Source organism: Doryrhamphus excisus, chromosome 20 (assembly GCF_030265055.1).
Source record: "Doryrhamphus excisus isolate RoL2022-K1 chromosome 20, RoL_Dexc_1.0, whole genome shotgun sequence".
NCBI lineage: Eukaryota > Metazoa > Chordata > Actinopteri > Syngnathiformes > Syngnathidae > Doryrhamphus > Doryrhamphus excisus.
This window is the reverse complement of record NC_080485.1, coordinates 8,394,064-8,415,892: the sequence shown is the minus strand read 5'-3', so window position 1 is coordinate 8,415,892 and position 21,829 is coordinate 8,394,064. Positions and strand designations below refer to the sequence as shown.

At 39.6% G+C, this 21,829-nt stretch overlaps 3 protein-coding genes across 16 annotated transcripts in view; all 3 read right to left on the bottom strand.

The window, feature by feature from the left end:
• unc5b (unc-5 netrin receptor B) overlaps nucleotides 1-3,207 on the bottom strand; it is a 141,666-nt gene extending 138,459 nt beyond the window's left edge. The window contains exon 1 of the mRNA XM_058058493.1: nucleotides 3,083-3,207. The gene's annotated coding sequence lies outside the window, so the exon portion shown is untranslated. The remainder of the gene's footprint in view (nucleotides 1-3,082) is intronic.
• mplkip (M-phase specific PLK1 interacting protein) lies at nucleotides 2,600-3,852 on the bottom strand. The gene is made up of 2 exons (XM_058058496.1): nucleotides 3,512-3,852; nucleotides 2,600-3,226 (listed from the first exon to the last, which is right to left on the bottom strand). The coding sequence occupies exons 1-2, from the start codon at nucleotides 3,821-3,823 to the stop codon at nucleotides 3,116-3,118; spliced, it is 423 nt and encodes a 140-aa protein (XP_057914479.1). The 5' UTR covers nucleotides 3,824-3,852; the 3' UTR covers nucleotides 2,600-3,115.
• Nucleotides 3,853-4,409: 557 nt separating this feature from the next.
• The window catches only part of tacc2 (transforming, acidic coiled-coil containing protein 2), a 47,740-nt gene continuing 30,320 nt past the window's right edge, over nucleotides 4,410-21,829 (bottom strand). For 8 of the 14 annotated variants that reach the window (XM_058059216.1, XM_058059225.1, XM_058059219.1 and 5 more), the window contains 16 exons: nucleotides 19,665-21,042; nucleotides 18,022-18,079; nucleotides 17,775-17,943; nucleotides 17,477-17,520; nucleotides 17,271-17,368; nucleotides 17,024-17,177; nucleotides 14,190-14,327; nucleotides 13,886-13,978; nucleotides 13,175-13,234; nucleotides 10,842-10,982; nucleotides 9,531-9,607; nucleotides 8,793-8,836; nucleotides 7,153-7,313; nucleotides 6,957-7,063; nucleotides 6,344-6,464; nucleotides 4,410-5,323 (listed from right to left, as the gene is read on the bottom strand). In XM_058059216.1, the coding sequence (XP_057915199.1) occupies nucleotides 5,258-5,323; nucleotides 6,344-6,464; nucleotides 6,957-7,063; nucleotides 7,153-7,313; nucleotides 8,793-8,836; nucleotides 9,531-9,607; nucleotides 10,842-10,982; nucleotides 13,175-13,234; nucleotides 13,886-13,978; nucleotides 14,190-14,327; nucleotides 17,024-17,177; nucleotides 17,271-17,368; nucleotides 17,477-17,520; nucleotides 17,775-17,943; nucleotides 18,022-18,079; nucleotides 19,665-21,042 (2,909 nt within the window). In that variant the 3' untranslated portion in view covers nucleotides 4,410-5,257. The remainder of the gene's footprint in view (nucleotides 5,324-6,343; nucleotides 6,465-6,956; nucleotides 7,064-7,152; nucleotides 7,314-8,792; nucleotides 8,837-9,530; nucleotides 9,608-10,841; nucleotides 10,983-13,174; nucleotides 13,235-13,885; nucleotides 13,979-14,189; nucleotides 14,328-17,023; nucleotides 17,178-17,270; nucleotides 17,369-17,476; nucleotides 17,521-17,774; nucleotides 17,944-18,021; nucleotides 18,080-19,664; nucleotides 21,043-21,829) is intronic. The other 6 variants (XM_058059217.1, XM_058059218.1, XM_058059221.1 and 3 more) reach the window with 6 other exon arrangements.

The window sequence follows — 21,829 nt, the reverse complement described above, 5'->3', positions numbered from 1 at the left end:
TATATGTATATAGAATATATGTATTACCGCTCCAAATTGTACCACTTTTGGGCAGTCTTGTTGTATATGGAAAATGAATGGACTGTATTCGAACTCTACAGTTGATGATATAACATAGTATATACCAAAAATGAGGATGTGTAGTAGAATCAGTCAGTCTTTGCCCTCTAGTCGGTCGGCCTCACAGAAGGTGGGCCAGTTAGTTATGTTTCAAAGTAGCTCAGGCAGGGGAACACACTCATTAAACATCATTCTTCCTCTCCTCTCTTCATGATGGCCCCTTTCTAGCCCACCCTCTCTGTTTCTCCTCTTCCTTGTTTCAAAGACTAAAAAGCCTTTCTGCTCCTTCGTCCGGAGGTAGATCACTTTAATTCTGCTTCACGGATCTTTTTCAAAAAGACCCAAGACCCGGGGACCTCAGAACCGTTGACCGTTGGATGAACTCAAGCCGACCAGCCGGATCCTGGACGCTTGTAACACGGCCATCGTCTCACACGCTCTTATTGCCCCCCAAAGCATGTTGGGGTTTTTTGCCCCCCCCCCTTCCTATGACTCCAAAGGCATCAGTATTTGAGCACTTGCTACCACTTGTCACACTGTCTGCTCTTGTTGGCTGTCACTTTGCACAGAGAGGTTGCTTAATGATTTAAAAGTACATGACATGGAGTGCATTTTGCATCTCCAGCCAGGCTGGGACTTGCCCCATGAATGATTTTATATGACAAATCAGCCCTCAGTAAAATATACATCTTATATATGTTTATTGCCAGTGTTTATTACTTTAAATTGACTGTGCTATTATTTGCTGTTATCACAAACTGGCCATGTCTATAAACTGGTGGTTCATACGGAAAGAAAGATGCAATCCCTTGCCTTCTATTTTTCCACTTCCATCCATAAAGGGCATTCGGATGAAGGATTTGTGGTGATAATGTTTTCAGGTGCCAGAGATTAGGGATTCCAAGTCCAATAAAAAGAGCACAACTGCTATGGTGATGACCTTTGATTAGATGACATATGTTGGTAGCACGCTGACATTATTATTGCCCACTGATGAATTCATTTGTGTCGTTATTGAGTTACTCTAATGCTTTTACAGATCTTGCAGTCAATTAAGAATTAGAACCATTTGAATCACTCAAAGGTTATCAGCTCCAAAATCACCCAAAACAGGATTCACAGAAGCGGTGGTGAGTAGGTGGATACTGGATACCGGAACTGGTCTAGTAAAAGCTTCATTCTATTAACCGCAGAGCAGCCTATAGTCACCAGGGGTGTGGCCAATAAAAGCAAATAACCATCAGGGTCTACCAAACATTGGCGTTAATATCTGTGGCTGTAGGCAACCCCCTCGATTAAATAAACTCATGTGGGCAGACAGAGCAAATCATACTGATTAATGATGTGTCCTCGTTGTTACCAAACAACTTGTTGATACTGAAATTTCTCCAATTAAGGTTTCTATTCAGGTAACCACTGAGGTTAGCTTATTTTTACACCTGTGATATAATTACCTTTCACAGCGAGATGCATTAGGTGCATCTATATGTGACTTTTTATTTACCCTTACATAGTCATTCAAGTTATTCAAAAGGGGACATCTTATTTTCACTTCAATTATTTCCTTTTAAGAGGTTATTTTAAGGCTTTATGTTCAACCATTTAGGAACTCTTTCCAAAAAAGCTAATGAGTACTGACTTGCTGCCAATCTGTGGACATGAGCAGATACAGCACACTGAGCAGGCGTCCAAAACTCACAGTTTGGGGTCAATCTATATTCCCCTACAGGGCGATATCTGTTTGTAAGGGGGGCAGAGCAGCCGTACGTCACGAGGGAGCGCAGACAGCGAGCGAGAGTCAAAGAATAAAGATGATTTTGCACCTGTTGAGTAATTATATAATAGGAAATATCCCAACTGACAATCTACCTGGTGGGCCAAAGATGTAAGTCAACTGAACAGAGGTAGATGGATCATTGCAGGCATGTATGGAAGGTAAGAGTGTGGTTAGACTGCCTCCCAGTGGCCATTGTGGGAACCTTCATGATTGGAAATCATGAACAATTTCTATGTAGTTATGACAGATTTTGTGCATAACGGAGTGATGTTTGTACATTCTCTCGTCACTTACAATAAATAGTACTAATAAACACTCACAAAGAAGGAGAACTGCTGCAACACCTGCTTTGCATAACCAAGGAACTTCTGCGCAAACTGTCAGAAACCTTCTCAGAGAAACTCATCTGCATGCTCGTCGTCCTCACTGGCCTTTCCACCTTACTGCGGTTGTCATCGTGACTGACTTGAGTGGGCAAGTGCTCACATTCGATGCCGTCTGGCACTTAAAAATGTGTTGTTTTTTTTATACCAATGAATCCTGGTTATCACTATACAGGGCGGATAGCAGACAGTGTATGGCGTCATGTGGGTGAGCAGTTTGCTGATGTCAACATTGTGGATGGAGTGGACCAATGGTGGCGGCGGGGTGATGGTACAGCAAACACATTTTGTTGGTGGCAGAGATGCCATGACGATATCCTGAGGCCCATTACTGTATCACTTGATGTTGCACCATGATAATGCAAATGTAAAAAACAAGTTTCTTTTTAAAAATAAAAACATATTTATAGTTCCAGAATTCACCGTGCATTTACATAAACAAAGCTTCATTATGTTGCACCTCACGAACAAACATCCTATCAAAATCATTGATTCTTGCATTGATCAGAAAGAGAAAAACACAATGTATGAACATATACAAAAAACATGTATTATCTCCATGTCTACAAATATCCAATACACGGGAATTCTTGCACTCTAGCTACTTCCTGTTATGGTTTGGCAATGTATACATTTATACATTATCTTGGGTATTTCTGCACATTGTGTACAAAATTGATTGGATTGGATTGATCAGAGCCAGCCTTAGTCCTTCCTGGCATTGTATTTACACAAATAAGGCCTTTGTACCTAAAATCCCTTAAATGCAGTGCATTAACATGCACATACTGGAGGAGATATGATTGGTGGCGTAAAAGCCACCAATCAAATGTAATGATTTCTGAATTAATCAGGAACCTACCAGCTACTTCCTGTTGTCTGATATTATTACTGTTCATTGATTGTCGTTGATGGGTGTCTGGGATTCTTTTGGCTGCAGCGCCGCCCACGGATCCTCCAACATGGATGGACTAAAGTATTTCTCCACTGAATCAGAAGAATGGTCCTGAAAACAACACACATCAGAAATACTATTACATTAAATCAATTATTATGTATGTCAGGTTTCTTAAAGGGGTGGTATGCTTTAAAGTAAGGTCACATGACCAATTTGAGCTTTGTGATTGGTTAGCTCTTCTGTTGTTTTTAAAGGTACCGAAATTCATCCTCACATATTAGACGGAGCAATTACATTAAAAATATGTTGTGTTTGGTAATTGGACTGGGGAAATAAAGTAATAATTCACCCTCAACCAAGTAAACCAGACGCCATTTTTTTACTTATCTGCACCTTCGAAGCTGATGGACTGAAGTTTTGCGGCCGCTCAAAACGGTTTCCTCTTCTATGTGCCCCGAAGTCGCGACCGCCGCTGCCGAACACCGGAGACCCTCTGAACCCCCGTCCTCTATAACCGGATCCTGCTTGAGGACCGCCCCAGTGTCCACGGTTGTACCCAGGGGAATACCTGGGAGAGGTCGGTGAGTACGAAGGGTAGCCCCGGGCAGAAGGTTCTCGATGGCCTCTGTAAGGGGGACGAGCCCAACTTGAAGGCGGAGAAGGGAAACTGTCATTTAACGGCGGTCTTGCAGGGAGCCGGTCCATGTTAGCTTGTCTGTTTGTTTACCGGATGGAGAAAAAAATGAACCGGAAGTAGCTCTCTGCGTTTGTCGCTGCAGCCTGCAGCGCCATCCATTGGTCAGTCAGTGAACCTTAATACAATTTGTCTGTTGATGTAATGATTTGTGTTTATTTCTATTTATTTTATATATATATATATATATACATATACATATACATATATATACATATATATATATATATATATATATATATATACATATATATATATATATATATATATATATATATATATATATATATATATATATATATATATATATATATATATATATATATATATATATATATATATATATATATATATATATATATATATATATATATATATATATATATATATATATATATATATATATATATATATATAAATAAACACTGCTTCTTCATACTACTTAAGGAAAGTAAACATGGGATGTTCCACATTTACTTGTTAGGCATGTTTGACACCAATAAACCATAACCTGAATATGAATACTGCCAGCTAAAATAAATCAATAAAACGTCTTTGCTGTTTTTACAACTACAAATAACCAATTTGAGCCCTCTATTTTGTATTGCCATCTTTTATTGCACTTTGTAAGCAGATGCTGTACAGCAGTTGTGCAGACATGTTACTGGATCAGTGTGACACAACCACCCAAACAGGACTGGGGCACATCTGAATACAGTCACGATTAGTTTATATCAAAATAAAATACGAAAAATAAAGTCCCATGATCTGATCAAGACAGCTATGACAAAGTATGACAAGTATCTACAAAGTTACATGAGGGAAGCACAAAACTGTTAATAATAATAATAATAATAACTGTGACAAATTAATAGTCACCTGTGTTTTACACAGCGGGCACATCAAAATGTGAACGAGCCTCCTCCATATGTTTTCTATATTGTATACAAAACAGACTAGGTTTTCTTTCTCTCTTGCATGCAAAGCTATAGTGATCTCTTAGTGCTGCATCACTCTATAAAAGTATCTGCTGCTCCTTTCTCTTAGGAGGCATCGCAAGGTGTAGGTAAACAGTCTTCTCCCCCAGTGGCTGTCATGGCAACATCATAAACAACAATAAACCCACAACATCATCACATGCTCTTTCTCTCTCTCTTACATACACGCACGTACACACACTCATTAATGACATGGTGCAGTTTGTAAAATGTTAAAGCACACCCCTGACACTGTACAATACAATGACACATCAATAATATACAGCATGATTAAGAGGATCCCGTTTACACAAGGTCAGTAGAAAATTAAAGCCCAGTGTGGCTTAACGAGTTCTTGGAAGAATGGGAACATCTTCCTACTCCTGTTCATTTTACAAGCAGATGAACATCTTTTTTTGTTTGTTGCCGGGTGAACAAAGCTTGTGTTAGATTGAACCGGAATTGCTACTAACACTTTCCCATCTTGGAGATCAGCTCATCGCAGATCTTTGTGAGCTCCTCAATCTCTTTGTTCTGTAAAACATGTCATCAACATTTCACTGTCAATAAGCAATAATAAACCAAAAAATAAAAAAAATCAAACGTTTCCAATATGATCTTCTAACCCTACTTGCTGTGGTCACTACTTTAATGGCTAAAATGCAGAGGTCCAGTACAGTACATAACCATTAAAAGTGTCTTAATAATAATAATAATAATAATAATAATAATAATAATAATAATAATAATAATAATAATAATAATAATAATAATAATAATAATAATAATAATAATAATAATAATAATAATAATAATAATAATAATAATAATAATAATAATAATAATAATAATAATAATAATAATAATAATAATATACCTCTAAACTGGAAACTACATAACCATAAAAAAGTGTCTTAATAAATAATAATAATAATAATAATAATAATAATAATAATAATAATAATAATAATAATAAAATACCTCTAAACTGGAAACTACATAACCATAAAAAGTGTCTCAATAATAATAATAATAATAATACATCTAAACTGGAAACTAAAACACATTAATTATTATTATTATTGTTATTATTATTATAACAAAATACCTCTAAACTGGAAACTACATAACCATAAAAACTGTCTTAATAAATAATGATAATAATAATAATAATAATAACAATAATAATAATAATAACAATAACAATAACAATAACAATAACAATAACAATAACAATAACAATAACAATAACAATAACAATAACAATAACAATAACAATAACAATAACAATAACAATAGCAATAACAATAACAATAATAATAATATTCTAAACTGGAAACTAAGACACAAATTGAAAATGGCTCATCTTCTTCAACTATTGAATCACAAGTATGGTATTTGAATTATATTTAAAATATATCTTATTTCAGAAATTACATTATTTGCATTTATATATTATATTTATATTATACGGAAAAATTCTTTCTTCTAAGGTATGCAGGATTCATTTTGCACACGGTTTATGTGTTTTCTTGCCAGGATAATCTGACTGACCTTTTGCTCCAATGTGCGCTCCAGAGAGTCCACTTTCATCTGTTCCTTCCTCAGACTGGCCTGGTGGGCAGCCTGCTCCTGCTTGGACTTGGCCCTCACCTGAGCTATCTCTGAATTGGCCCTGGAATCACAAAAGACACCTCTCTTCAACCTCTAGAAGACATCTCATGGTAGAATAGTCCCAATCTTGGACACAGGAAGCTGATCAGTCTTAAATCTCAGACTGACAATGCAATATTGGAATATTCCATATTATAAACCGCTTTCACATGATTGAACCCTGTGACTTAAACGATAATGCGGCTAATTCATGGCTAAAAGACAGACAGTTCCCATGATGCTTAGCATGCCAAAACAGAAAATAGTGCATTTCTGCAATAGAAGCTAATGTCACATGTTTTAAAGTCATATGCAGCAATCCTGTTTTGATCTGACAAATCTTGAGTAAAATTGATCAAGTGTAGATTTTTTTGATCAAGTTGCTGCAAAATTCGAAGTGAAAAATGGTGAGGACTTACTGTACCTCTAATTCCATAATTTGTAATGGGATTAATGTATTTTCCTAAAAGCTAAGCTACGTAGGTTAAGATAACAGGAGTGTGCAGAGACTCACTTGTCTAGTTTCTCTTCTGCATGAATCTTCAGAGCTTGGTACCGCTGTTCCTCTTTACGGACCCTTGACAGGTACTCCTGAGCACATTTCTTCAGAACCTCTTCATTCTTCAAAGAGGGACGGATCGTTATCAGTCATTTGGGTTGTCAAGCGACCAAGTCTGCCACTTACAAGAAAGAAAGAAAAAAAAATGTACCTTTCGGAAGCCCTCAAGGACATCTTTCATCTTCTCATAGCGTCTGAAGAGGTCGGCCAGAGACTTTTCCACAGAGTTAAGGTCGGCTAAGGCCTGGTCCTTTTCCACGATCAGCTGTTGGATGGTGTGGTGAGAGAGGGACTTCTCTTTCTGGTCATCCTCTGACACACACACACACACAGATAACGGGTGCATCACTTTATTTAGTTTAGAGATTATTAAATTGGAGATGTGTACAAAATATTACATGGATTTGTGGGGTAGCAGATTATTTACATCTACATTGTTTATGTGAACTACGTAAACACAACAATGGACCACGAACAATGAGTTTTGATGAGATACTTTTAGTGTTAAGGTTAATTAAAGTGATGTCAGTATGTCACCGGATTGGATGGCCAACCTCCAAAAACCTACTGATTAACGTGACTGACTTTTGGAATTCCGGTGGGAAGTTTGCATGTTCTCCACGTGCATGCATGGGTTTTCTCCGGGTACTCCGGTTTCCTCCCACATTCCAAAAACATTCTAGGTTAATTGGCGACTCCAAATTGTCCATAGGTATGAATGATTATTTGGCTATATGTGTGGTGCAATTGGCTGGCAACCAGTCCAAGGTATACCGCGTCTTGTGCCCAAATTCAGCTGGGATAGGCTCCAGCTTACCCCTGCCACTCTAGCGAGGATAAGCGGCATAGAAAATGAATGGATAGATTGACTCTGGTAACCATCTAAATATGTTTTTTTTTTGGGGGGGGGGGGGGGGGGGGGGGTTCACCAAGCGTTGAAATGTGACACTTTGTCCGGCAGTCCTTGAACACACCACAGTTGCATGCTGAAAAGTGAAACTAATACAGTATATAGCTCCTTCAACGCTACCACAAATACTTTTTATGGCTTTTTATCAATCACTGGGTCGGAATGGAACTCCCCCCAGAGGTGGGGATCTAGTATATTATAATAAATCATAACATAAACTATGTAATTCCTCCAGTATGTAAGTATCATATAAAAGCACCACTAGTATAAGCATGACAGCAAACGGAAAGAAAACACCATGGATTTACAGTACACCATTGTGTTCACATGAAAAATGAATGAATGGAATAAAGATAGGCAAGCAAACGTCAACGGACATGAGACAGACTATGAGCATGTTTTCCATGACGAATGGATATGAGATGTGAGCAGGCACAATCAAGTTGAAGCACAAGTCTGCGTTACTCACCTGGCATGCCTGTCAGAGTTATCAAATAGTAAAAGGGCAAACATGGGAGCAGAACAGAAACAAAAAGGGACTGTGTTAAGTCAAGCCGGGACAGCAAGGCACGTGAGAGCCAAAAGAATGTGTCCTGCAGGTTTCTTGATTTAAAAAAAAAAAAAAAAAAGTCCAGTGAAAAAGTTCAAGTGCAAGCAAACAAGCACATATCAAAGCTAGCTTTCAGATGAAGCACCTTGACAATCAGTGGCAGTGGGTTGGCATTGTGTGCATTTGTCTATTCTTCCCTCAGTTTGCAAAGAAAGTGCAACAAAAAGCCGTGTCAGGAATTGTGACTGAAAAAAAATGATATTAATGTGCACTGAAAGTAAAATAGCCTGCAGTTTCATAATGAACTATTTGTATTTAATGAAGAACTCACCAATCATTTGGGCAATCGTCTTCTCATACTCCGCAACAATTCTCCTACAAATGACAATATGGATGTCATTAGAAGGTGAATTTCTTCACTCAATACACAGAATACACAGAATATGAACTAAAAATAACCCATCAATTGTTTATTTTTAAAATATCGGAACCTGCACATTGTTGTTCATGTTTGACGTTATCTATTTATTCTCCACATTATTATTATTTCTTACTATACGGGAACCAAGCAACAACATTTTGTTGGCAATTTCACAGCTGTGTTATTGTGCAATGACAATAAAGGAATGGTCCATCTGTCTGTCCGTCCATCAATCCATCCATCCAACCAACCTTGGACACACAACATGAAAACAAGTTGCACATTAATTTAATAATTTTGCCCATTTTCGAGTTTGATTTTCCCACATCCGGAAAAGCAGTTTAACAGATTCAATATAAGAGGTTTGATTAGAGAGGCCCCTCGTCTTAGACTCTTAGCCCATCTTTATCCTTAATGAAGTAAGCTCAATCCTATGGACACTAATGAGCAAAAGGCCAGCTGGATTTTGACCCACCAACTAACAATAAACTGTATAGAATACCCTTAAAAGTATGTAGTTAATCAATAGTTTGGTATAACATTTTAAGTCAGATTAACCACTTCACAGACACTCTTGAAAACAGACAACTGTACATTTTACGAGTGTGCATATCTCTTTTCTCTCTCATGAGCGACAGTGCATCTTACCTCATCTCCGCCACTTCCTGTCGACTGTCTTCGTATTTCTTCTGCCACTCCAGCACCTCCCTTTCTTTGGTTACAATCTTGGTTACAAAGAATAATGCGTGAGCTTTGCATAAAACAATACAATAAGTACTATATATTAAATAATAGAGGTATTCATTTCACAAAATGTTTATTATCGTGGTATTTTGGTTACCTTATTTAGCAGCAACTTTTTCAATGATGTCATAACAGTAATAGATCCCTACAGCTTAGGGTTAAACATGCGAAAAAGTTAGCATCAATCTGACTTGTAGGCTCCACTTTAGAGAAAAGAGGCACCCAAAGTGTCATTTTTGTGCTTTTGAAGTAATGTTTTCATGATGTCATAAACAAAACATTCTCCATCAAGGATATGATAGCAGCCACCAAAAAAAGAGGCTTCACTACATATCTTAAAGCCTGCCAACTATCAGTCAGTCAACTCTGATGTGGGAGATGTAAGTTTGATTCTGTTGGTTTTCTTCAGAAAATACAATAACGTAGCTACAATATGTATCTCCTCTGGTCCTTAATGTTCCATTGATGTATGTGATACTGTATGGCAACTATTATGCTTAAGTGCTGAGTTATTATACATGTGTAATAGCCAAACACAGCTCATTAACAATGTAATTACAGACATAGAAAGAAGCATGTAGTGCTTTTTAAACTGTCTAAACGTCAACATCAAGGATAGATGTTGGGTAACACTAGCGTGGAACCTCTGAAAATTACTACATTTAATTTAACGACCACCAGTGCCAGGATTTTTTCCATCATAGAAAAATTGTTCACCACACAATCAGGTTTTTAGTTTGACAACTCAAAAAAAAGAAAGAATATTACAGACTTTGATAAATGAATACCTCAACCCGGCGTCCATTTTCATTCATTCATTCATTTTCTACCGCTTTTCCTCACAAGGGTCGCGGGGGTGCTGGAGCCTATCCCAGCTGTCTATGGGCAAGAGGCGGGGTACACCCTGGACTGGTCGCCAGCCAATCACAGGGCACATATAGACAAACAACCATTCACACTCACATTCATACCTATGGACAATTTGGAGTCACCAATTAACCTAGCATGTTTTTGGAATGTGGGAGGAAACCGGAGTACCCGGAGAAAACCCACGCATGCACGGGGAGAACATGCAAACGCCACACAGAGATGGCCGAGGGTGGAATTGAACCCTGGTCTCCAAGCTGTGAGGTCTGCGCGCTAACCACCGTGCCGCCTGCGTCCATTTTTACTCCACTTATATATTGGCTGTCATTAGTGGTGAGTGTATCGTACCTCTTCTCTTGCAATTCCCAGCGAGTGGTCCAGATCTTTGGGAAGGTGTGGACTCTCCCCGTCCATGTAGCTGGTAGCAGTCCGGGTGTACAGAGTATTCTTAGACACCGCAGTCTCTGATGGTGAGGACACATCTCTGTGCTGCTTCCAGGATCCAGAGGAAAGGAGCGTGAGGAAAGGAAACATAGCCTGTTACATTCCGAGAGGCTGTTAAGACACCTGTAGATGCCGGTGCAACAGAGCACCTGACCCAAACTTAGGAGGAAGTATCAAACTACATCAAAGGTACCACACAGCGACATCAATATGTAAATGAGGCAGGCTATAGCGGTGTTCCCGAAGACTTGGTCAGCTGCAGTGTGATTGGATGAAGCAGTCTTCGTATAGCCAAGGGATTGGTTGATTAGAGAGCGTCTGTAACTGCTCCGGGCAGGGGGGGGTATGAGAACAGAATACTGCAGGGATGGGGGAGCACGCTGGATAGCATGGCAAACATGTTAGTCTTATGTTGAAGCACATTTTATGGAAAACTACTTCTGTGTTTAATGCATTTTTATACATAACGTTGCACAGTAAAATAATGATAATCTTTCAGGATATCAATAGTCGCCTAAACGGCTTGAATCCTTAAAAAGGATTTATTCATTCAGCCTGGATTAGACGCTGACCACAGGAGACAAAATGACTGAGACGGACTAATACCGTACACGCAAAGCGGAGTGACTGATCAGTAAATTAAGGCTTACATTCTGAAATGGTGACCTTTTATTACAAGGTTATTACAGTGTTATTGCAATGTTAATGTTGTCTCACATCACAAGAAACACATGGCAAACACTTTATACCACAATCAGGATAAGATAGGGGTGTAACGATTCATTTTAATAACGATTCTATTTGTATCACGATATTGGTTAATTTAGACGACACAATCCGAAACGGTTCATTAACTTGAAATCGATTCAGTAACTTTTTAGCTAAAAATGTCTGACAGTGACTGACATGACTTGAAGTTTAATTTGATCATTTTTATTCACTTTTCTACCCCAAGTATTAAAGAAGTTAAAGATAAATCTCATTTTACCAGATTGTTACATTCCAGGCTGCACGGTGGATGAGTGGTTAGCGCACATGGCTTACAGCTAGGAGACCCGGGTTCAATTCCGCCCTCGGCCAACTCTTTGTGGAATTTGCATGTTCTCCCCGTGCATGCGTGGGTTTTCTCCGGGTACTCCGATTTCCTCCCACATTCCAAAAACATGCTAGGTTAATTGGTGACTCCAAATGTGAGTGTGAATGGTTGTTTGTCTATATGTGCCCTGTGATTGGCTGGCAACCAGTCCAGGGTGTACCCCGCCTCTTGCCTGAAGACAGCTGGGATAGGCTCCAGCACCCTCGCGACCCTCGTAGTTACATTCCACCAACCACGTCACCCGTGCGGCCCACTCAACAGGCATGATTAATCAATGTACGCCAAATCAAACTGTGTCACTAGTAATGTATGAATAAAATTGCTATAAAAAAATCCATATAAATCCCACGCTTTTTTCTCTAGTATCAATGCAATCCATAGATTAGCTTTTAAGCAATGTTAGATTGATATGTGTTTGTCCGGAATGGAAACTTGCTGATCACAGAAATTGATACATCGATGTACGGCATGAATCATGAACACCCCCGAGGATAAAATCAACAAAATAAACTTGACTCCATTTCCATTGCACACTGTTCTTACGTTACATATTCTATAGTAGCAGGGCCGCTATTTCAACACATATAGTTAGTGACACTGAACAATCAAGGAATACAAGGAATATGACGATGAAAAATACAAAATGTCAATGAACACAACACCACTAAGGGTTCTCTCCGGGAGACCTCACAACTGGTGAACTAGCACAAAAAAACAACCTAGTTTAATATCTTCACAGACAGTTAGCTAGTAGCTACAAATTACTGATGTGACTAAAGGAGCTAGGGGATATAGTGCAGTCTCTTAGTATTTCGACAGTTGTTTTAACTCTGGATGATGCCTAAAAGTCTTGAGGTCATACGGTAAAGTATATATACGGTAAATATATTTATGCCAGGTGATGTGTGATTAATGTGTTGATAACTTTCTATTAAACTAGCAGATAATCAGCATCAGAACCCTAAAAAAGATGTTGTCTGTATTTTGTTTGTCTTTGCATAATTCAAAATGTGATCCATAGCAAATTGAGTGTTATTATGTTCTTATTACAGATCTATTGTGCAATGTCATACTGTCAAAATATCTAAGGACTGACCAAGAGGGAGTTAAAAGGGAAGGTCACATGGGTGGGTCTTCTTACTTTGAGTAAGGGTGAACCGTTGATGTTCCACCGCCGTGTGGTGGGTTTCTTAAGGCGGGACTGTAAAAATGTGTGGGACAACTGCTTGAGACATGAATTGGTAGATAGACTAGAAGCACCCAGAGAATGTTCAATGGCAGTCGTACAGTACAAACAATGGCCTGCTCTGGAATAGACGCCAGTGTTATTATTTCTATGTTATATGATACCACAAAGTGTCGTGGTAGGCACATTCAACACAGCACACAACACCTGCTATTATATTCCAGCACATTCCAACACACTGACCTGCAATAGATAGACTATACAAGAATGTGACTAGTATATTTTAAAATGAACCGCTCACGATGTAACCCAGAGGCAGGATATTAGGTCAGACATTACTAATCGCATTCAAGCCTCTCATGAACAGGCAACATGCAAAATAGAGGCAGGGGTCAAAGATGAATTAGCGCTCTGTTCCTCGGGCTGACAGAGCTCGTGTTAGAGATTTTGCATGGGGGAAGGGGACTCGTATACTGTAGGTGACAAGGCTGTCAATGCAGTGGTGCAGCCGCCATGTTGATAAGGCCATGAGTTCACTCAAAATGGTGTGTTTAAGGAGAGGGATACTCATGCACCATTTCTACAGTTCTGCTCAAGATGCAGCTCTATGGCAAGATAAACACAAACACACACTTACAGCAGGTGCAGGCTAAATCAGCGCAGTACCTGGGGGGTTACATTGGAGAGGGAGGGGCACTGAGAGATGTTTTTGGCTATTTGCAGAGCCTCTATCCTCAGGGCAGCAAGCACCAGCTCCTCCTGGGCCGCTCAAAATGAAGGGAGGTGGGATGCGGCCCAGGGATGAGAAAGTAAAGGAAAAGCATCATATAGAAAACTTGAGTTGATCAAACACCACACTTGGTTGTGTCTAGATCTCATTCACCAGCACACATAGGGATAAATAAAAAAGGCAAGGATGTGACAAAAATAAAACACAAAGCCATGAAAGTTCAACAGGTTGTTAACACACCTGCAGTTTTTGGGCGAAAGCATTAGGGTTGGTCTCAGCGAGGTCAGGCTCCAGGTACTGCACAGGGTCTCCACACTCAGACAGTCTGTCTAACAGGGGCATGGTCGGGACTGAAGCAGGGGCCTCTTGGCTATTGAGCTACAGGGGGGGGTTGACCAGGAGAGGGTGGGCACACGGGGGGCGGGGGGAGGTCAGGGTCAGCATGGCAAAGCAAGCACTCAGTGGCTGAGCTTCTTCACTTCATTGAAGCATGTCCTCTTATCAGCTAGATCAGTGGTCTCAAACAAGCGGCCCGCGGGCCAAATGTGGCCCGCAGGACACTAGTTTGAGGCCCCCCGCCTTGATATGAAAGTTTAATGTTAGCAAGTTCGATATGGATGCTGTATGGTATCATGTACCCAGAAAAAATTATTACGTTTGATTAATGTTCATGTTAAAGGTTAAATAACTGTTAATAGTTATCCTCCCTATCCATGTGGAAGTGGTAAGTTTTTGGCTATTTAAGTTTAAAGGAAATAACTTGAAGGCTACCGTTTAGGTCGCTAGCTCTCTAGTTTGCGAGTTAGCATGTGTCTCAAGACCCTGCAGTTGCGCAATATGTTGTAAATAAAAAAAAGAGTATAAATGTGACTATAGTCGTGTTTTGTCATGTCTACAGGGCTCTAATAATGCTTTGTTCATTTTAATCTGAAAAAAATAATTTGTCTACCCACCAACTACAGTGAAGAAAATAAGTATTTGAACACCCTGCTATTTTGCTATTTCTCCCACTTAGAAATCATGGAGGGGTCTGAAATTTTCATCGTAGGTGCATGTCCACTGTGAGAGAGATAAACTAAAAAGAAAAATCCAGAAATCACAATGCATGATTTTTTAACAATTTATTTGTGTGATACAGCTGCAAATAAGTATTTGAACACCTGTGTATCATCTAGAATTCTGACCCTGAAAGACCTGTTAGTCTGCCCATTAGAAGTCCACCTGCACTCCATGTATCATCCTGAATCAGATGCACCTGTTTGAGGTCGTTAGCTGCATAAAGACACCTGTCCACCCCATACAATCAGTAAGACTTTAACTTGTAACATGGCGAAGACCAAAGAGCTGTCCAAAGACACCAGAGACAAAATTGTACACCTCCACAAGGCTGGAAAGGGCTACGGAGCAATTACCAAGCAGCTTGGTGAAAAAAGGTCCACTGTTGGAGCTATCATTAGAAAATGGAAGAAGCTAAACATGACGGTCAATCTCAATCGGAGTGGAGCCCCATGCAAGATATCACCTCGTGGGGTCTCAATGATTCTAAGAAAGGTGAGGAATCAGCCCAGAACTACACGACAGGACTTGGTCAATGACCTGAAAAGAGCTGGGACCACCGTTTCCAAGGTTACTGTAGGTAATACACTAAGACGTCATGATGTGAAATCATGCATGGCACGAAAGGTTCCCCTGCTTAAACCAGCACATGTCAAGGCCCGTCTTAAGTTTGCATATGACCATTTGGATGATACAGAGGAGTCATGGGAGAAAGTTTTATGGTCAGATGAGACCAAAATAGAACTTTTTGGTCATAATTCCAATAAGCGTGTTTGGAGGAAGAAGAATGAAGAGTACAATCCGAAGAACACCATCCCTACTGTGAAGCATGGGGGTGGTAGCATCATGCTTTGGGGGTGTTTTTCTGCACATGGGACAGGACGAGTGCACTGCATTAAAGAGAGGATGACTGGGGCCGTGTATTGTGAGATTTTGGGGAACAACCTCCTTCCCTCTGTCAGAGCATTGAAGATGGGTCGTGGCTGGGTCTTCCAACACGACAACGACCCGAAGCACACAGCCAGGAAAACCAAGGAGTGGCTCCGTAAGAAGCATATCAAGGTTCTAGCATGGCCCAGCCAGTCTCCAGACCTGAACCCAATCGAAAATCTTTGGAGGGAGCTCAAACTCCGTGTTTCTCAGCGACAGCCCAGAAACCTGACTGATCTAGAGAAGATCTGTGTGGAGGAGTGGGCCAAGATCCCTCCTGCAGTGTGTGCAAACCTGGTGAAAAACTACAGGAAACGTTTGACCTCTGTAATAGCAAACAAAGGCTACTGTACCAAATATTAACATTCATTTTCTCAGGTGTTCAAATACTTATTAGCAGCTGTATCACACAAATAAATTGTTAAAAAATCATGCATTGTGATTTCTGGATTTTTCTTTTTAGTTTATCTCTCTCACAGTGGACATGCACCTACGATGAAAATTTCAGACCCCTCCATGATTTCTAAGTGGGAGAAATAGCAAAATAGCAGGGTGTTCAAATACTTATTTTCTTCACTGTATATGTGGTTTCTTACGTTTTTATTATTTGCCGTTTTATTATTATTATTATATTTATTACTGATTGATTGATTTTCTTTATTCTTGATTTGTTTATTTATTTTTCATCTTATTTTGAGTAGAAAAATAAAAATTAAGATATTAGAGAACAGTAGAATGTTTTATCAGAGCTTTTCTTGTAGAAAATCGGACCCAAAGCAAAGTTTATTCATTTTTCTGTTTTTAATAAATGCGTTTTTGTTTTTTTTTGGAAAACCTGATGCGACCCAGTCTCACCCAGACCCTAGCTCCAGTGGCCCCCAGGTAAATTGAGTTTGAGACCCCTGAGCTAGATGTTTATATAGATGGCGTTCTTACTGGGAACTTAACTTAGTTTGATTGTCTATGCAGAATAATAAACATTGACATGGTGTACATAATAAAATCAAATCGAATGACAATGAAATGACTGACAGTTTGACATACAAACATATATGGTCATGTGATTATCATATACAGTTTGGACATACCTGTTCATCCCTTTCTGTGCTTTGTGTTCGGCTGAGTACTTCGCTTTCTCTTTTCCTGCCCTTTTCGCCAGCAGAACCCTCAGGACCAGGTCTGGAACTCAGGATGGGGGTCTTCATGCCTGCTGTTATCTGGGCCTCCATTTCCTCAAAACTCCTTCACAGAACGAGCGGAATATAATATGATTAGCTATAGGGAAAAGGTCATATGCAAAGCAAACATGCACAATACGATATTTGGATGATGTACCCTGTGCAGGGGGAGTTGGGTTCATGGATATCTTTGTTTATGTTGTCTGACAAGGAGTCCAACTTGAGGTATAATGACGGTTTCCTCACAGACAGTGGCTACAAGAAACAGAAGAGAATAATGTTTTTAATTGTGTTCACTAAGCACAAATGAATATAAAATATGCTAATATAGTCGATATGGGAATTATTCGGTGAAATACTCACAGGTGAAGAAGAACCAATCTTCTCCATGTACTCTATTTCATAGTCTGACACAGAAAGGCACAAAATTAAACAGATTTAGATCCAGATGTAGCATGAGGGTGACTGACGTCATCGGGTGTTGTCTTCCATATCCACAGTGGATAAAATGTGGTAGGCGGCAGCTAGCAGGGGTAATAAAGAACTGGGCCAATGTACTAGTGTCAGTCACACAAATCAATAAAGAAAAAAAAAGTTGCTCCACATAACAGTGCATCCAAAAAAAAATATACACTAGATCTGCTCTTGCAGTACGTCTCACCTGAAGGTTGAAGACTGCTTTCAACAAATGATGTCAGATCAGACGGCTGAGGGAAGTCCTGCTGGTCTGAACTCAGACCTGCCCACTTGTGGCTGGTGGTGGAGGCCAGTTTCTCCTCGTCTGTGGCGTGGTCATCCTGTGGATGGAAAGAGGCGGGGTCATCTGTATCCTAAAATACAAAGACGTTGCGTCAAGACAGAAGTAATAGATTGAAGAGGGTGAGAGATGAAGAAATTGAATTTTGTACCTGTGAGGGGTCAGACAACGGGGATTTCTTTGGTGACCTCTTGACCCTGAAAGTGTTACTGAGGAAAGAAATATGTCATTAATTAATTACCAGTCATGCATTCAGTTCACAACCTGGTAGCTTAAACTAACTACAATGATAGGGTGACCACAGGTCCTGTTTTCCTCATTTCCTCATCTCATTGAGTGTGAGTGTCCTGGTTTCCAATAATCAAAATAATCAAAATATGATCACTGTATACAATGACTATTCAATAACATGGGCAAAAAATTTGTTAATGTAGCGGGTTGGTTAGGAGGTCATTCAAGAAAACGTTTATGCGCACGCATGATGGCAATGACTGACTATTGGAAAAAAAAACAACTTTAGTATCCTCTAGTATAAGAACTGAGCCGGAAGAAGGTGTTACCACTTGTTTTGACAACTTTTAGAAATAAAAACAAATATTTAAATGATCAATACTGTTTTGATATCAGAAATGACAGTATCTCATCTCATAATATTAGCAGTTGAAATAAAATAAATGCATTTCTTTGTTTGTTTTCTACCGCTTATTCTGTTCAGGGTCACAGCCAGACAGACCGGAGCCAATCCCAACTGACTTTGCACACCCGGAACTGTTCACCAGCCAATCACAAGGCACAGTGAGTATAAACAAATAACCATTCACGGCCATTTACACCTTGGGTTGACTTCTTTGGGGACAAATATTTGTATTTATCCTAAGAGAAAATGGCACAGTCATGGAAAAAAATTATTAGACAAGCCTTGTGTTCTCAGTTTATTTGTTAATATAATAATAATAAATATAATAATGACAACAGTTTAATTTAAGAGCGTATATCTAGCCATTTCTGTGTTTTTTTTTTAGAATAACCAAAATCACTTCAATAGCTATTGCCAAAAACATTGCTTTTCGGCATCCTATGCTGTGGTTACCAGCTATTAAAATCAACAAGAAATTGAATAAAAAGCGTAGTCTAATATATTTTTCCATGACTGTATGAAGCAGTTTTCAGTCTGTTGTCAAGAAAATGAGTTGTAATTAAAATATATACTTTGTCATGACATTTATGTTAAAGGATGATTGATGACAAAAACAAATTTAAAAAAATGCTGGTTTACAGGGATCCATATGGAACTGTGGGTAAGACATGGTGGATATTTGTGTTGTCCCTGTACTTACAACAAACAACACAGAGTGGACACACCTCTGGACTTCCTGTGACATATGAGAATACATACATACAAGTGACAGACAGACAGACAGACAGACACAAGACACTAACTAATAGAGAGGTGGACCTGATAGATGTTTCCAATAGGGATAGGCGCTGAATTAAAAATCATTCATTCATTTTCTACCGCTTATTCTCACGAGGTTCGCGGGGGGTGCTGGAGCCTATCCCAGCTGTCTTCGGGCGAGAGGCGGGGTACACCCTGGACTGGTCGCTAGCCAATCACAGCGCACATATAGACAAACAACCATTCACACTAAAAAAATCATTCATTATCAATCATTTCTTAAATAATAAACTATCATGAATGTTCTGAACTCCTACTTTGATGGCAGCAGAAACACATCAACTAGTTTTACATTTAAAGTGGACAATGACGATTGATTTTGACCCAAACAAACTTACGATTTGATAGGAGTCTTCTTCTTTTTGGCTGGTTTGTTCTGATTTTGATCCTCTAGTTCTCCGATGTTGTCGTCATTTTCCACATCTTCGTTAGATGACTCAAAGGAGGAAGAGGCTCGAGGAGGGGAGTTGGCCATTTTATTGGTGGATTTAAAAGGGTCTATGGAGTCATCAAAGTCGAAACTGTAAGCGGGGTCAGTTGCTTTGGGAGAGTTAGAAATATGCGCCTTTGTTGAAAATGGATTGAAATTTGGATCCTCCCATTTATCCGATTCAAAGTGGTAGGAACCTTTGGAAATAGGGATTTCCTCCTCGTTGCCGTTAAGTGTTGCTGGAAGGTCGTTGTCCAGCTGCTCGATCTGTGCTAGATGAGCCTTCTTCAACCCCAACTTTGGCTTTCTCAGAGGCATCTTGGCACCGGGCTTCTTGCCCACTTTTTTCAGTGGGGGAGAAGCTGTCTGTGATGCCTCGCAATTATCCTCTGTGTAATCAAACTCTAACCTCACTGACTCACGTTTGGGAAGAATGGGTTGCTCTTCAGGATTGAAAGGTAGTTCTTCGGTGGGAGCTGCAGGAGGAGGTTCTTTCACAGCAGAGATGGGAGGACTTTCAGGGGGAGAAGCATTGAGGACACATACAGGAGCTTTACGTCCCAGAACAGGTGAGTTGGCAATTTTACTTCCTCCAGTCTTGAAAGGGTCTATGCAGTCAAAGTTATCTGGATCCCATTTGTAGGAAGCCCTAGGAGGAATTGGGAGGTCTTCTGTGATAGGAGGACTAGAAGAGAGATGGTTTTCCTCCTGGCACAAAGGTAAAGCAGGGGCTTCAAGGCTCTTCTCTGGTTCTGTGTGATTGTTTTCTTCTGGCAAAGGCGGAGGGGTGTCTACAGGGATCTTTCTAGTCTTCCTGAGGGTTCCTGTAGGACTTGTGGTAATAGAGCTACCTTCTTCTACCTCCTGAGTCACAGTTTGTGGCTTTGGTCGCTTAATGAGCTCTGGGGTGCTACTAGTAGAACTTGGCCTCTCTGGGTTAGAGTTCTGTCTAAGGAGAGGTTTCTTTTTTACAGATCCGGTACGGACTTTTTTAGGCCTACGGAGTGTCCCCGGGGCACTCTCTGTGCCGACGCTGAAAGATTCCGAATGTGGACGGAAGCCTTTTGTTACGGATCCATCCGACAAGCCAGTAGTGTCAAGTTCTTCTCCTTGGAGGCTGAGAGAACGAGTCAGAGGCTGACTAGGTGATTCGGAGGCAAAATGTTCAAAGTTGTATGCGCCACTGGCCGCGATTGGCCTGTCCTCGTCAAAGACAGTGGATGTGGAATGGCTAAGTAGATCAGAAGTCAAGCCAGATGACGAGTCCTTCAGTGTGATGTCTTTCACTGGAAAAGATGAACAGAAGAGTACATTGGAGATGTTAATCCTATTGTTAAATTTCACCTCTTAATGTGATTGAAATCACAGTTATCAACTGGTGTAAGGGCAGTTAGACCTAGACCTAGGCCTAGACCTAGACCTAGACCTAGACCTAGACCTAGACCTAGACATAGACATAGACAGGCTGTGAAATCGCCAACGAAATGTCGTTGCCTGGCTCCCGTGTAATAATAAATAATAAATAATAAATAATAAATAATAAATAATAAATAATAAATAATAAATAATAAATAATAAATAATAAATAATAAATAATAAATAATAAATAATAAATAATAAATAATAAATAATAAATAATAAATAATAATGTGGAGAATAAATAGATGACATCAAATATGAACAATGTACAGCGTAAACAGTAAATTGTACAAATAATTTAAATAATTTAGAATAAATAACAATAATTTGAAGTTTTTGTTGTGCATGTGGGCAGGTAGAGGGGCTTATTTGACATTGAGCAGTCTGATGGCCAGGGGGGAAGTAGCTGTTAACCAATTTGTCTTGAATTTGTAATGGTATTTTTTTTTAAGTACATATTGTCATCTGGTAGTTTCTTCAATTGGCTTTGGGGTGCAAATGATCAGACTGAACAAATTCTGATAAACACCTGATGACCACAATGAAAACTGAAAAATGATGCTTAAAGCCGCCCCTCAACCCTGAACACCCATCCTTGGATCCCCATGGTCTGGGTGGAGATGTTAGAGGAGGCCATGGACGGAACAGGCGGGG